Source organism: Phalacrocorax carbo, chromosome 3 (genome assembly GCF_963921805.1).
Source record: "Phalacrocorax carbo chromosome 3, bPhaCar2.1, whole genome shotgun sequence".
NCBI lineage: Eukaryota > Metazoa > Chordata > Aves > Suliformes > Phalacrocoracidae > Phalacrocorax > Phalacrocorax carbo.
In genome coordinates, this window is record NC_087515.1 from 128,812,375 (window position 1) to 128,828,670 (window position 16,296).

Below are 16,296 nucleotides of genomic sequence, written 5' to 3' on the forward strand. Positions count from 1 at the left end.
CAGACCTGCATCCTTCATCCCCCATCCCAGTCCTGCTCCTGCATCTTTCATCCCCCATCCCAGTCCTGCACCCTTCATCCCCCATCCCAGTCCTGCTCCTGCATCTTTCATCCCCCATCCCAGTCCTGCATCCCAGTCCTGCATCTTTCATCCCCCATCCCAGTCCTGCATTCTTCATCCCCCATCCCAGTCCTGCTCCTGCATCCTTCACCCCCCATCCCAGTCCTGCATCCCAGTCCTGCATCCTTCATCCCCCATCCCAGTCCTGCATCCCAGTCCTGCATCCTGCACCCCCCATCCCAATCCTGCATCCTGATCCCGCATTCTCTACCCTCCATCCCGCCCCCCCCAGTCCTGCCTTCGCACACCCCCCGCCCCCGCCCCCCGCCCCGCTCCCTCCCCTCGCCCCCCGCCCCGGCCCAGCACAAAGCCGGGACTACAGCTCCCGGCGTGCCCGGGCGGGGGCCGGGGCCGGCAGCGCTCCCTCCCTCCCGCGTCCCTGCCTGTGCGTGGGCCCGTGCGTGGCTCCGTGCGTGTGCCCGTCTGCGGGGCGGCAGCGAATCAGCCGCGCTGCCCGCCCTGCCCGTCCCGCCCGGCCCCGCACACGGCCGGGGCGCAGCGGCCGCGCTGCCATGAGCGAACGCCCGGCGGGGCCGCCCCGCCGCCCCCCGGCCCCCCGCACCCCGCTCCCCGCCTGCGACCGCGGCCCCCGCCCGGCCCCGCTCCCGGCCCGGGGGATGCTGCGGGGGCGGCGCGGCTGAGCCCCCCCCCCCGCGCCCCGCCGCCGCCGCCGCCGCCGCCGCCGCCGCCGCCGCCCGGCCCCGCCCGCCGCCGCCATGGCCGGTAAGTCCCGCAGCGGCTGCGAGGCGCTGAAGGTGGTGGCCCGCTGCCGCCCCATGAGCAGGAAAGAGGAGGCGGCGGGCTACGAGCGCGTCCTGGAGCTGGACGTGAAGCTGGGGCAGGTGAGCATCCGAAACCCCCGCGCCGCCCCCGGCGAGCTGCCCAAGACCTTCACCTTCGACGCCGTCTACGACGCCAGCTCCAAGCAAGCGGATCTCTACGACGAGACGGTCCGGCCGCTGATCGACTCCGTGCTGCAGGGCTTCAACGGCACCATCTTCGCCTACGGCCAGACCGGCACCGGCAAGACCTACACCATGCAGGGGGCCTGGGCGGAGCCGGAGAAGCGGGGCATCATCCCCATCTCCTTCGAGCACATCTTCACCCACATCTCCCGCTCGCAGAACCAGCAGTACCTGGTGAGGGCCTCGTACCTGGAGATCTACCAGGAGGAGATCAGGGACCTCCTCGCCAAGGACCAGAGCAAGAAGCTGGAGCTGAAGGAGAACCCCGAGACGGGGGTGTACATCAAGGACCTCTCCTCCTTCGTGACCAAGAACGTCAAGGAGATCGAGCACGTGATGAACCTGGGGAGCCAGACGCGGTCCGTGGGCAGCACCAACATGAACGAGCACAGCTCCCGCTCCCACGCCATCTTCCTCATCACCATCGAGTGCAGCGAGACGGGGCCGGACGGCGAGGAGCACATCCGCGTGGGCAAGCTCAACCTGGTGGACCTGGCCGGCAGCGAGCGCCAGAGCAAAATGGGGGCCCATGGCGAGCGCCCCAAGGAAGCGTCCAAGATCAACCTCTCCCTCTCCGCCCTGGGCAACGTCATCTCCGCCCTTGTGGACGGCAAGAGCACGCATATCCCCTACCGGGACTCCAAGCTGACCCGCCTGCTGCAGGACTCCCTCGGGGGCAACGCCAAGACGATCATGGTGGCCACCTTGGGCCCGGCCTCCCACAGCTACGACGAGAGCCTCTCCACCCTCAGGTTCGCCAACAGGGCCAAGAACATCAAGAACAAGCCCCGGGTGAACGAGGACCCCAAGGACACCTTGCTGCGGGAGTTCCAGGAGGAGATTGTCCGGCTGAAAGCCCAGCTGGAGAAACGCGGCATGCTGGGGAAGAAGAGGAGAAGGAGCAGCCGGAGGAAGAAAGCCGTGGACGGAGAAAGTGCCACGGAGAACGAAGGGGAGGACGACAATGAGGACGGCCTGGAGAAGAACATGGAGAATTACTTGAAGGAGCAGAAGGAGAGGCTGGAAGAGGAGAAAGCTGCTATTCAGGATGACCACAGCCTGGTGAGCGAGGAGAAGCAGAAGCTGCTGCAGGAGAAGGAGAAGATGATAGAGGATCTGCGGAAGGAGCAGGAGGCCACGGAGCTGCTGGCCACCAAGTACAAGGTGCGTATTGCCACGCACCGTTGCGAGCCATGCTGGGGCACGACCCGCGTGGCAGGTCCAGCCCCTCGTGGGGTGCCCAAGCAGGGTCCCCAAGGGCAGCCCCGTCCTCCTGCGGGTGGTGGGCAGGGGTTGCCCTTGGGCACGGACCTGTGTGGGGACCTCGCGTGAGAGCTCCTGGGGCCGCGGGGCGGGAAGGGCCGCGAGGGGGCCGATCACCAGAGGCACGAGGTTGCTGCGCTCGGGTCTCGTCCACCTCGGCGCAACAAAGCATCTTGCTGCGGGCGGGGTGGGGGGGTGACGCTGCACGTTCATCCCCGGTGGCCCCAGGAACACGCCCAGGGCTGAGGCTGGGGGCACGACTCAGCCGGCCCCCCGCCTGCTCCCCCAGCCTGTCCCACCCCATGGCTCCCGCCTCAGATCCGCCAGGGCTCTGCTGGGGATGGGCAGGGCTGTGAGCCCACAGGCAGGGCCTGGCAGCTCTGCAGGGAACCCCCTCCCCACCTCAGAACCTTCCTGGCACCCCCGAGATGGAGCGGGGTGGGTGGGGGCATGTTATCAGCACCCTCCAGGCGTGGCATGCCACCGGCTCAGGGGATGCTGGGCTGAGTGTGAGAGGGGCCGCAGCAGCCCCAGCCCAGCCCCAGGCAGCCGTGCCGGGGGTCTGGGGCTGCACCACTGTTCCCCCTAGAAGCCCTGCTTCTGTTCCCGGTGAGACTGGGGGGTCCTGACCCCCTCCCACCCACCCGCGGCTGCTGCGGGGCCGGCATGAGCGCGGGGCTGGGAAAACAGGCACGGCGGCAGGGAAGGAGCCCCAGCACCCTGACCCCGCCGCGTCACGCTCCGGCACAGCCCCTCCATCACCGCGGTGGCCCGGATGCGGTGGCCGGGCTGGCGACCGAGCACGGAGCCCTCCAGGCGGGGACGCGCGGGGTGTCCGTCCCTGCCTGTGAATTCGGGGGCTGAGCAGGGGGATGCCCTCCGGCCCCCCTCCATGGCCAGAGCCGTGTTTGTTGCAGCCCCAGGGATGCACGGCCATGCCCAGGGATGCACGGCCATGCCCAGGGACGCGTGGCCATGCCTGGATGCCTGCACAGAGACCCGTGGGCTCACACTGGGACGTGCCACCGGGACAGAGCCGTGGCGGGGATGCCGGTCCCCGGCTGGCATGACGGATGTCCCGTGATGGGTGGCCCGGCAGAGCGGGATGCTTGGTGCAGGGGTGGGTGCCTCACAGCCCGTGCCCCCCGCTGCCGTGGAGTGCAGATTGTCGCTGGCAGCCGTCCCGCACGGCCTCCTCATCCGGCACGGTGCAGCAAGGCTGGCTCGGGGCCACCGTGTGTCCTGTAACTGCTGAGTAACAAGGCAGGGCCGGAGGCGAGATGACGCCGCATCCCCTTCGGTGGCCGTCAGAGCTGCTCTGCACACCGGGACCCTCTGGCCATGGGGGTACCGTACGGTCACCGCAGAGAGGTGTCACCCCAGGGGGCAAAACCCCCCGCCGTGCCAGCGATGGAGGGGCAGAGCCTGCTGCGATGCTCACCCCGCTGGGCAGAGCCGGGGGGGGACATTGCGGGGGGCACTGGGTGGCTTCCCGGCACCCGTGGGCAGCTCTGGCACGCAGCAGGGCCAGGCACGGAGGCACCGGTCTGAAAAGAGCCCTGTGTCCTGCTCATGTGTTTCAGGCCTCCGGAGTGACCGTGGCAGAGGCAGCTGCGGTGACTGGGGGGTCGGGTGCCCTGCGCACACACGGGCTGGGCACGCTGGACCCCGTCTTGCCGTCACGCTCGTGGAGGCGGGCTCTGCCTCTGACCTCTGGCACAGCCGGGGCCCGGCCCCACCATCCGGCTGCGACACGTGGGTGGCATCGAGCTCGGCGAGGCAGGGGCCAGCCTGCCCAGCAGATGTGCACCGCGGCACCCAGATGTGCACCGCGGCACCCAGATGTGCACCGCGGCACCCAGCCGACGGGCTGTGCCGCAGCAGCCGGCTGCAGCGGAGCCTCTGCCCCGGCTTGGCCAGGGCTCCGGGCCTCTCGTCTGATGCTCTGCCGGGTGCTGAGGTCGGGGTCAGTGGGTGAGAAAGTACCGGGGAAGTTATTTGGGTGCCGGAAATGAGTTCCCATGAGAGGCTTAGCGTTCAATCTGTCCCATGCGCTAAAGAAGATTGGGAGTCGTCTTCGTTAGAGGGAATAAAGGCTTTGGCAGGGAGAAAACGGCAGCGCTAAGAAACCCCGTAATCCCACGGCAAAGGTGGGAGCCGGCGGTGAGCGCCGTGGGAGGGGTGGCAGCACGCTGCCCTGGCTGAGCATCTTCCCAGCACCCACCCGGTCCCCCCCAATGCTGCTGGGGCAGGACGTGCCCTGGCAGGGCACAGGGGACACTCCCCAGCACAGGGTGCAACTGGGACCAGCCCAGAACTGGCTTTGGAGGAGGAGGTGTGAGGGGCAAGGGGCCCATAGAGCCCCAGTCCCCCCAGCCCACCTTGGCAGGGGATGGCATGGGGCTGGGCAGGGGGGGGCTGCCCTTGGGGGTCTCAGCCCCCCACCATGGCAACCCGGTGGCTTCCCGGCAAAGCACCCGGCCATCGGCACCCTAGTGAAGGCGGCAGGGCCAGGAGGAAGGAGGAATCCCCAGTGTCGGGGTCTGGGGGAGTAAAGCAGGGTTGGGGGGGCTGCATGGGGCACCTGTGGGACCAAACAGCTGTGAGGGTCTCGCGGGGCTGGGGGAAGGTGGGAACTGGTGGTACGGACGCAGGGGTTGTCCTACGGGTGCTGGGGGGGCTGCTTGCTCCTCCTAAAATCCTACGCCACGCCATGCGCCCCCATGTCTGTCCCACGTAGGGCCAGGAAGGGGAAAAAGTAGTGGAAAAATAGGGGAAATAATAGAATATCACCCCAAAGAGCTGTCGGTGTGAACAGGGGTCTGCGGTTTGCCTGAGCCCCCACCTCTGTGCCCAAGGTGGTGCTGGGGTGCGGCTGGGGGGGCACAGTACTGCTGGGGGGGCACAGCACCCCCTGGGAGAGCCCTGCCCAGGGGCAGGTGCTGGTGGCACCGATGAAGGCCACGTGTGTCCCCCCAGTGCCAGCGTCCCCCCTCGGCGTGGCGTCCCGGCCCTCCTGCCTGGCAGGGCCTTGGCTGTGGCGGCGGGGGGATCCCGGGGGTCCAGGCACGGTAAGGATCAGGGGGGGAGCTTTGCATTTGGGGCTCTCCATTCAGGGGGTGCAGAGGGACCCCGAGCAGGCGTGCCCGCGGGCGAGGGCAGGCGCGCGGTGGCGGTCGGCGTCTGGCAGGGACACCCCGGGGATGGCGGCGAGTGGCGCTGGCGCTGTCTCGGTGATTAATTTTTAAAGCCGTGTGCGGCGGCGCGGTGGCACGGGGACGTCTGGCCCCATCCCTGCTCGTGGCCCTGAGCCGCAGCCGTGGGGGGCGCAGGGTGTCCCCTCCCTCCCCGGCGCCAGCCGCGCTGTCCCACTGACACCCTGACACGGTGACACGGCTGCGGGCGTGCACGCACCCTGCGCACACGCGTCTTGCACGGGCGTGCAGACACCCGCTGCGTAGCGTGCCCACCTCATGCGTGGGTGTGCACAGGCACCCGGCGCTTGTACACACACCGACACGTGTGTGCACGCGTGTCCGCCGGGGGCGCACGCACCCGGCACGTGTGTGCACACCCCTGTGCCCGTGCACACACGTGGGCACGCGTGAGTGTACCAACCTGCGCGTGCATGGGCACGCAGGGGTGCGTGTGTGTACTCACGTGGGTGCGTGGGGGGCTGCACGCAAGCGTGTGCGTGCAGGGGGCAAAGGAGAGCGTGCGCGTGTGCGAGCGTGAACAGCTGCATGCTTGAGCACGCGTGTAGAAATGCACACGCACACGCGCGGGTGTACGAGCGTGTGTTTGTGTGCGGGGGCGTGACCGCGCGCAGGCGTGTGCGTACACGGACGCGTGCACGGACACCGATAGATGCGTGGGGGTGCAGCGGTGGGACGGGGGAGCCCCGTTCCCCGGGGAGGCAGAGAGAAGAGCAGCTGGGGTGGGGTGGGGGTGACGGGGTGGGGTTGGGGGGGTGCAATGGGGTGCATACGCGCAGTCCCAGCGCCCGGCTGAGCTGCGGGAAGTGCCGCTGCGGGTGGTTTCCCTGCGGCGTCCCCCCCCCCACAGGTCCCGGGGGCCTCGGGGCAGAGCCCCCCGCCCGGCTCGGCTCGGCTGGGGCCGGGTCCCGCTGCCGGCAGCTGCTGCACGTCCGCAGCATCCTGCAGGGTCGCAGCTGTGCGGAAGGAAGCGGGACCCGAACCAGCCCGGGCTCGTCGCCAGGGGCCCCACGCCATGTCCCTGCGGAGGGGGCACGTCCCTCGCACCCCCCGCTCCAGCCCCCGCCGCTGCCCTGAACCAGCCCCTCGCTCCTCGGTGCCCGTCAGCTGGGGACCAAGGCATGTCCTGCACTGAAGGTGGCACCTCCCTGAAACCAGGGGTGAGGACAGGGAGCCCAGGACGGTGGCCAGGGACACGGGGTGTTCAGGGACACGGGGTGTTCACGCGGCGAGGATGGCCTGGGGCAAACCCCAGGGGGCCATGCCCTGACCCCCAGCCTGCTCTGCACCCCCCAGGCGATGGAGAGCAAGCTGCTCATCGGCGGCAGGACCATCGTGGACCACACCAACGAGCAGCAGAAGATGCTGGAGCTGAAGCGGCAGGAGATAGCCGAGCAGGTACCGGCGCGGGGGCCTGACCCGGCCTAAGCGGGCGACGGGGCCGTCGCGGGGGGCCGGACCCCCCTCCCGGCTCTGAGCGTTTCCCCCTGCGCTGCAGAAACGCCGGGAGCGGGAGATGCAGCAGGAGATGTTGCTGCGGGACGAGGAGACCATGGAGCTGCGGGAGACTTACACCTCCCTGCAGCAGGAGGTGGAGATCAAAACCAAGAAGCTGAAGAAGGTGAGAGCGTGGCAGGCAGGGACGGCCGTCCCTCCGGCCGCCGGAGCCCCGGGGCTCGCCGCAGCCCCCGAGCCGTGGGGCTGAGGGGCTGCTCCTCTCCCCCAGCTGTACGCCAAGCTGCAGGCCGTGAAGGCGGAGATCCAGGACCAGCACGACGAGTACATCCGCGTGCGCCAGGACCTGGAGGAGGCGCAGAACGAGCAGACGCGGGAGCTGAAGCTCAAGTAGGTGGTTGTGCGTCCCTCGCGCCCGGGCGCAGCCCCGTCGGGCGTGTAGGGCAGAGCTGGGGTGCGCAGACAGGAGAGCTGGGGGGCCCAGAGCAGAGCTGGGGTGCCAGAGCAGAGCTGGGGTGCCCAGAGCAGAGCTGGGGTGCGCAGAGCAGAGCTGGGGTGCCAGAGCAGAGCTGGGGGGCCCAGAGCAGAGCTGGGGTGCCAGAGCAGAGCTGGGGGGCCCAGAGCAGAGCTGGGGTGCCAGAGCAGAGCTGGGGTGCCAGAGCAGAGCTGGGGTGCGCAGACAGGAGAGCTGGGGGGCCCAGAGCAGAGCTGGGGTGCCCAGAGCAGAGCCGGGGTGCGCAGAGCAGAGCTGGGGTGCCCAGAGCAGAGCTGGGGTGCCAGAGCAGAGCTGGGGTGCGCAGACAGGAGAGCTGGGGGGCCCAGAGCAGAGCTGGGGTGCCAGAGCAGAGCTGGGGTGCCCAGAGCAGAGCTGGGGTGCGCAGAGCAGAGCTGGGGTGCCCAGAGCAGAGCTGGGGTGCCAGAGCAAAGCCGGGGTGCCCAGAGCAGAGCTGGGGTGCGCAGAGCAGAGCTGGGGTGTCAGAGCAAAGCCAGGGTGCCCAGAGCAGAGCTGGGGTGCGCAGAGCAGAGCTGGGGTGCCCAGAGCAGAGCTGGGGTGCCAGAGCAAAGCCGGGGTGCCCAGAGCAGAGCTGGGGTGCGCAGAGCAGAGCTGGGGTGTCAGAGCAAAGCCAGGGTGCCCAGAGCAGAGCTGGGGTGCCAGAGCAGAGCTGGGGTGCTAGAGCAAAGTTGGGGTGCCCAGAGCAGAGCTGGGGTGCGCTGAGCAGAGCTGGGGTGTGCAGAGCAAAGCTGGGGTGCCAGAGTAGAGCTGGGGTGCGCAGAGCAAAGTTGGGGTGCCCAGAGCAGAGCTGGGGTGCCCAGAGCAGAACTGGGGTGCCCAGAGCAGAGCTGGGGTGCCAGAGCAGAGCTGGGGTGTGCAGACAGGAGAGCTGGGGTGCCCAGAGCAGAACTGGGGTGCGCAGAGCAGAGCTGGGGTGCCCAGAGCAGAACTGGGGTGCCCAGAGCAGAACTGGGGTGTGCAGAGCAAAGCTGGGGTGCCAGAGCAGAGCTGGGGTGCCCAGAGCAGAGCTGGGGTGCCAGAGCAAAGTTGGGGTGCCCAGAGCAGAGCTGGGGTGCCAGAGCAGAGCTGGGGTGCCCAGAGCAGAGCTGGGGTGCCAGAGCAAAGCCGGGGTGCCCAGAGCAGAGCTGGGGTGCCAGAGCAGAGCTGGGGTGCCCAGAGCAGAGCTGGGGTGCGCAGAGCAGAGCTGGGGTGCCCAGAGCAGAGCTGGGGTGCCAGAGCAGAGCTGGGGTGCCCAGAGCAGAGCTGGGGTGCCCAGAGCAGAGCTGGGGTGTCAGAGCAAAGCCGGGGTGCTCAGCTGGAGGCAGCGATACACCTGCTGACAGGGACAACGGAGCGCTTCCTGCCCTGTCAGCGGTGGCAGAAGGTGTAAAACATATTAAACCTCTTGAGCCGGGTGAGTTGCACACGAGAGTTATAAAAAGTTGCTGGGAAAGGTGAAAAACCAGAAAATACACGAGCAGAGAGGGCGGCGCAGCAGCAGTGCGGGCTGTGGACGGTGGGAGCCGGCGGTAAGTGTCCCCCGAGGGCGGCGGGAGACCTGCTGCAGCCCCAGCGCAGCCCTCGGAGGGAGAGAGCCTTGGGGGGACTCGGCGTGAGCCCCAGCCCCGTGGGAGCCCCCGGCACGGCGGTGGCACCCGGTGAGGCCGGGCAGCATTTTCCCTCCAGCAACCTCCCAGCAGGAGATGCGGCTGCTGGTCCACCACCTCTGGTGGGTTTGTTTTCACTTTGAGCAACAATCTTATTCAGTATCCTTAAAAAACACACACCCCAACGTATATAAGTACTTTAGCATTTTCAAGGTATTTATACTTTTACTAGAAACAGAAATTAATCTCAGATTTTGCTACCTTTCCCTTCGAAAGTGATTCAGACCTTTTAAAAGCCGGAGACTCGATGGAGCAACTCATTGACCCGAAACAATTTCCTGCAGCCGCTCAATTTGACCCCAAAAATGTGGGAAAAAAAGATTCCCTTTGGGGTCTATTTTGCATCATTGAGCTTTCCTTTATTTTCTGGTCAGGCAGCCGGGGGAGCGGGCGGGAGCGGAGGGGAGGTGGGGGGCTCCTGCCTGGAGGAAGCTTGCGGAGCTGCCCCAGTGTCTTTGCTCCTCTCTGACCACCGTCTTCCTCTGCCCTCCCTCTCCTGCCTCTGTCGCCTCTCCACTGGCCGCATCTGTTGCTTCAACCTCGCCATCTCCATCGTGTTTCCATCTTCTGGATGTTTTCCCATTTCCTTGTGTCTCCCCCGCTTCCTGGCATCCCTTTCCTCTCCGTTTCCGACCTGTTTTCTGTCACTTGTCACATTAACTCCTTCCCCTCCTACTCCTTCCCACCCCCTTGCTCCCGCTCCGTCTCTCTCGGCCGGTCACTTGCTCAGGTACTTGATCATCGAGAACTTCATCCCACCAGAAGAGAAGAACAAGATCATGAACCGGCTGTACTTCGATGGCGAGGAGGACCAGTGGAAGTTCCAGCCGCTGGTGCCCACCGGAGGGTACGTCCCCGGCCCCGACCCACGCTCTGCCCCAGCGCTGCCGGCCCGCGGGCACGAAGCCTGTGCTTGCAGGGCAGGGATGTCCCCGGGCTGGGGGGCAGCGGGGACCCCGGGACGCTTACAGGTGCCTACAGGTGGAAATCCTCTCCAAGCCAAGCCCCAGCAGGAAGGGCCACCCTTCACGCACTGTAGACGAGCTCGACTGGTCACTCTTTGGATGCATTTTCAGTAGGAATTTATGTTCTCTAATGAACTTGCCTCTCTATTTTTAGAAACAGCAGCCAAATGAAGAAGCGGCCTACCTCTGCGGTGGGGTACAAGAGACCCATCAGCCAGTACGCCCGCGTGGCCATGGCCATGGGGTCTCATCCTCGGTACCGGGTAAGCCAGAGGGCCCTGGTGCCTGCTGGGGGGGCAAGAAGTCACTGGATAAATGGGGTGGGTGGGTGGACGGACGGACAGACGGATGGATGGAGGGATGGATGGATGGAGGGATGGAGGGAGGGATGGGTGGAAGGACAGATGGGTTGACGGGTGGATGGATGGATGGATGGATGGAGGGGGGGATGGGTGGATGGAGGGATGGATGATGGAGGGATGGACAGACAGGTGGATGGACAGACGGGTGGATGGACAGATGGATGGATGGAGGGAGGGAGGGATGGTGGATGGGCAGATGGATGGATGGATGGACAGATGGACGGATGGGTGGATGGATGGATGGATGGACGGATGGATGGATGGATGGATGGATGGATGGATGGATGGATGGATGGATGGATGGATGGATGGATGGATGGATGGATGGGTGGGTGGGTGGGTGGGTGGGTGGGTGGGTGGGTGGGTGCAGGGGTTGTTGGATGGGTGGATGGTTGAGCGGATATATGGGTGGGTGGATAACCAGTGGGAGAGAAGACGGAGCAAACAAGCTCCCGATGATTTGGGATACGCCAGTTCAGGCTCCCAGCTTTATCCTCCCACTTGGCAGGACCGGTGGCCGTGCTCCCAGCCGGTCCTTGAGCTCTGGCTCACCAGCAGCTGCGGCCGTTTGAAGGGACGGGGCCTTTCAGCCTTCCCTGCTGGGCTCAGCCCCAGGAAAGACCAGAAGATCCTGAGCAGGGCAGGGAGCCTGGGCTCCAGTTTTGAGCTTGCCTTGTGGCTGTGGCAGCCAGAGGAGGGTCCTGCTCGCTGGCATCCCCGTCAGCTTCTCTTGGTAGTGTGAACTTGCCGGAGCAGTAGCCGTGTTTTTCCACACGGTGACTCCTCGCGTTGGTTTTCCCTTTGCCCTCTCATGCTGCAGGCTGAGAACATCATGTTCTTGGAGCTGGACCTCTCCCCTCCGGCCATCTTCGAGTTTGAGCGGAGCAGGGACCTGGCAGAGCAGGACCCTCGGGCTCTGCACCTGGAGAGGCTGATGCACCTGGACAGCCTCCTGGAGAGGCCGGCAGCCTCCCGGGTGAGGAAGTCCCGCTCCTGGTAAGCGCCGGCGTGTGGGGGGGATGCATGGGGGCTGCGGTGCAGCCGGGATGCTCCGTGTGGGGCAGACGGAGGAGTCTCAGCAGAGCTGCGAGCCCCCCCCATTCCTTTTGGGGTTGAAACTGGCCTTGAGTTGTTGGGGTGTGAGCAGATTCTAAAATATGGGTGACATTGCTTTGGTAACGATTGTTGGATAAGTATTAAAAACAGGGTGATGATGTCGTAGGTCGTCATATACATCTCAGCACGGGGCAGACACGGGGCTGTTGGAGCGGGGCCAGAGGGGGCACAGAAATGCTCCGAGGGCTGGAGCCCCTCTGCTGCGAGGCCGGGCTGGGAGAGCTGGGGTTGTGCAGCCGGGGAAGGGGAGGCTGCGGGGAGACCTTATTGCGGCCTTTCGGGGCTTGAAGGGGGGCCGTAGGAAGGATGAGGATGGACCCTTTATCAGGGAGTGTAGGGATGGGATGAGGGGTGATGGTTTTAAACTGAAAGCCAGTAGGTTTAGATTAGATATTAAGAAGAAATTCTTTACTGTGAGGGCGGTGAAAGCCTGGCCCAGGCTGCCCCGAGAGGTGGTCGATGCCCCATCCCTGGGAACACCCAAGGCCAGGCTGGACGGGGCTCTGAGCAACCTGCTCTGGCTGAAGGTGTCCCTGCTCACGGCAGGGGGTTGGGCTGGGTGGCCTCTAACGGTCCCTCCCCACCCAAACCGTTCTCTGACTCTATGATACGCGTATATCCCGGATGATAAGACACAAGGTATCATCCTGCCCAACTCCGGGTGTCCCTTGGTTCTCCCTGCATTGCAAGTGACTGAGGAAGTGGCTGGATTTCGGGGACAGCGGGATGCAGGGGAAGGGGAAGGAGAAGAAACCAGTTTTTCTCAGTCCGCCTCCCCGTCCAGGTGCCAGACGCCGCGGTCGCTGCCGTCCTCCACAACGCATGTGTCCCTCACCTCCAGCTCCCCGCGCGCCGCCACGATGCCAGCTCAGGAGTGATGTCCTGGACCCCCTCGTCCCCCGCACCGCCTCGCAGCGAGGACTGTGCCCTGCCGACGGCCGAGGAAGGAGCCCCAGCCGGCAGCACCTCCACTGGTCCCAGTTCGTCTTTGTCTTCAGCTACTTTGTGTGCGCGTGTTTGTGTGGGACGCTCACGAACAGCCCCCGGGGCGAGGGGAGCTGCCCCCTCCTTCCTTCTGTCCCCCCTCCCCATCTGGATCTGTCACTTTATTTATTTAACGTATTTATTTATGGAGTGGTTGACGCACGGAGTCAGGAGGCGCGTTCGGACTGGAGGACACCCAAGGCTGGCAGTGGGCACCACGCCGACCGCTGCTGGGGTACGCTGAGCTCCCACCCCTCCCCACGCCGCCGCCGCAGCCCCCGCGCAGGGCTGGGGCAGGGGGGCACCGCCGGGGCGGGCATCACCGGCGTCCTGCTCCCCTCCCTGCTCCACGGAGCAGGCGGGAGAGGGCACGTGCCCCACTCTGGTGGCATCGGCAGAAGGTGAGGCAGCCCCGGACTCTGGTGCTGGGTTTGCTTTGCTGGATCCCAGGGAATTTGGTGATTTCTACAAGGATTTGGAGACTTCGTGGTGGCAGCACCTCGCACTGGGCTTGTCAGAGGCCCGGAGGGACTCTCCAGCCTGCATCAACACTGGTGGCAGCAAGGACATCTCATTGACTTCTGGGCATGGCTGTCACTTCAGGAACGCCAGCTCCAGCCACAGACAGGGCTTGCAGATTAACCAAACCAAGTCAGTCCCGGTGGTGCCGGGACTTTGTCCTCCTGTGCCACGCTCTGCGACGGCTGGCCCTGTCCTCTTCGGTTGCCTGACACCCAGCTTGCTCCCATCCCTGCGCAAGTGGGCGACCAACTCCTTACAGCAAGAACAGGAGATGGAAATCTCCATCCCCCTCCAAAGACACAGGCTGGGGGGAAGTGCTGCCTGGGTGGCACCAGAGCACCCACCGTCCTGGCAACTAAAGGCAGTGAAGAAATGCAGGACGAGATGGTGATGCCTGGAGGAGCGATGCCAACATCGCTCTCCTCCGGGCTGGGTGACACCGTGTGGACGTCACCTCGCACATGGGAGAAATTTCCTGGGGGTTGTGTGGGTCATGGAGGGGTGGACGTGAAACGGGTAATGGATACGAGGGGGCGAGCCTTGAGGCCACTCTGGCGATCTGGAACCCGTCCCAGGCAGCAGCACACGTAGGTGCCGGGACATCGCTCGGTGTTCCTGAGCGACTTGGCTTTCAGCAAGTCAGTCAAGGGGAGGTGGGTCCTTGCTGAGGATCCTCCTGGCAGAGCCAGGCCAGCGGCTGTGGTCTCCCTGGGGTGGCTTCCAGATGCGCGGAGGTGGGGGAGATCCGGTTGTTTGACGAGATCCTAACGAACGAGGGAGCGACCCCTGGTTCACGTGGGAGGATTCGGGTCTTCAAATGGGCGTGCGCCGAGGCCAGGCCCTGGGAAGGCAGGACTGAGAAGGCTGCAGGTAGGGACTGACTTCTGGCGATGAAGAGAGTTTCTTCTGCTGGAGGACTGCTCACCTCGATGACTCCTGCACCCAGGACCGGGGTGAGGGAGGGAGAGGGAACGAGGCGCAGACATGGAGCAGAAACATCAGCAAACTTCAGAGCAGAGCACGTCCCACCAACACGCTGCTTGTGGCCAGGCTGGGGCATCCACAGAGCTTCCCACCCACCTCCTGACACATCCCCTGCTCGGGGTGGCTTCTCCCCATCCCCTGTAACATTGTCTTGCCTCGTGTTCTTGATCGTTGCCCTCTGCCACCATCTTCTCTTCCCCACCTGTGCCCCATAACACCTTCTGCCTCTCTGAAATCGTTGCCCCCTTCTCCCCCACCCCAGCGGCTGGCTCGTAGGCGGTTTTGGAAGCTGTAGGTCGCTCCCAGGACTGAGCTCGCCCCCTTCGAGCAGCAGCCGGGTCTGGTCTGTGCTCAGCCTGGGGAGGAGGGTGCAGGAGGAAGGGCATTTCAGGAGTGAGAGCTGGCTTGGGGTGAGGGCCGAGTGCCCGCGGGTCCCACCAGCAGCCAGGAGCTGGTCCGTGTGCATCCCCCAGAGCAAGCTGGCCCTGGCCCCGTGGAACAGGGCGGATGAGAGACCCGGTTCTTTATTTAGTTTTCCAGATGGCATCTGGGAGTCAGGGTCAGGCAGCACAGGCCTCAGAAAGGGGAGAAGCTGTCTGCAGGGCGGCCTGCAGGAATATGTTTTCCTCCCTTCCTTGTTTTCTAATTGCCCCAAGTTCCTCTTCAGCCGGATCAGCAGCTCGTGGAGCCCTGAGGCGGTGAACCAGCCTTTCCCCTCCCTTCACTACCCAGCTCAAGAGCTGATGGTGCCCCCTCATTCCCCCCAGCTTGCCCCCGGCCACGGAGCATCACGTTGAAGGGCGGATTTGTGCCTCACCGGTCTCCCATGGCACACGCTGAACCTCATCCGTGTCACGGCGAAGGACAGGTCCAGGTCCGGCGGGATCCGCGTGGAAGCCCCTCCAGCAAAGCACAGCACAGGCGTACCAGCACCCGGTGCTGGGGACGGGTGGAGCCGCTTTCGACATCCAAGTGCCGCTCGTATCGCATCTGTCGTGCGCGTGGGCCCGGGGCAGTCTCCCGAGGACTCGCCCCGTCTCTCTCCACCGCTGCCGACGACCTCCCAACCTCCTTAGCACAAACCCCGAGGAAGGTTGTAAGCAGATGCTGGTGATTTGAGCTGGGGCCGGGCGAGCTTGCGGCGGCTTTTTCCCCTCTGCCTCGGGTGCCTCCGCAGCCTCTCTGCATCGCTGCAGCAACCTCGGATGTATATTTGTAATGTTCTTTGGTCTTTGTATGTTGGTGCGTGTGTATTTACATATGAGCGTGTGTAGGTGTGCGTGGGCGCGCGCGCGCGTGTAGCCAAGGGATCTATTTACCGTCAATGTGAGTGACTGTACAGGGGGCACCTCCCAGAGGGGGTACGGGGCTGGGCTGGGGCGCTTTTTCTGTTGTTTAATTGTTTAGTTATTTTGGGTTTCAGGTTTGGACATGGTTTTTTTTTTTGCGAGGGGGTGGGTTTGGGTCTGTTTCGGATCGATTAACAAGGTGAGGGCCTTGATTAGGACCAAATTTTTGTGCCTGTTGCTCTGGTGATTTATTTAGAAATCAAAAGTTTACTGTATGGTGGCCCATCCTTGTCACTCTATACATATGAATATACAGGACATATTATAAATATATATATATTATACATACTGTATGGAGAGAGGTCATTAATCTCACACCCCCTCTGGCTTTGGATGGACGCCTCTTCGATACGCTGTAATGTAGCTTTGACCCAGTGCTGGGAACGACCAGAAAGCGCCAGCACCCTTCAGAAAACTGGCAGTGACACCAATAAAGGAATGAGCATCATTGCAAAGGGCGTCTGCAGCCTCGTTCATCCGCAGCTCCCGCCGGCCGGAACCCGCCGGCACCACGGCGCCTTAACCCGAGCTAAGCGCAGCTCCACATCGCGCACCCAGCTCGGGGGGAGCCTCACGGGCCGTGTGGTTTGAGACAAGGATCTGGGATTTGGGCTCCTGCTGCGGCGCGAGCGGGGGCATCGCTGTCTGCCCGCCTGGATTTCTCCGTGTATTCCTCCTGCTTCGTATCAGATGGAGCATTTGTACTAAAACAGCTGTAATCTGCAGGAATTTCACTAGGACAAGGTCTAAGCGGCAAAAGCTAAGTTGATTTTGAGGCTCGCCTAGTTCCTGCCAGCTTAGTGGCGCTGATGCCAGGGACGGGTCCCAGCACAGTC

The 16,296-nt window shown here is 64.6% G+C and overlaps 1 protein-coding gene across 1 annotated transcript; it reads left to right on the plus strand.

Annotated features, from left to right (window-relative positions):
• The first annotated feature begins 770 nt into the window (after positions 1 to 770).
• On the plus strand, positions 771 to 15,751 carry KIF3C (kinesin family member 3C). Its single transcript, XM_064448400.1, has 8 exons — positions 771 to 2,249; positions 6,860 to 6,961; positions 7,062 to 7,184; positions 7,290 to 7,408; positions 9,909 to 10,025; positions 10,298 to 10,406; positions 11,326 to 11,501; positions 12,406 to 15,751. Exons 1-8 carry the CDS (start codon positions 837 to 839, stop codon positions 12,497 to 12,499), a joined length of 2,253 nt encoding a protein of 750 aa, XP_064304470.1. The 5' UTR covers positions 771 to 836; the 3' UTR covers positions 12,500 to 15,751.
• The last annotated feature ends 545 nt before the right edge of the window (positions 15,752 to 16,296 follow it).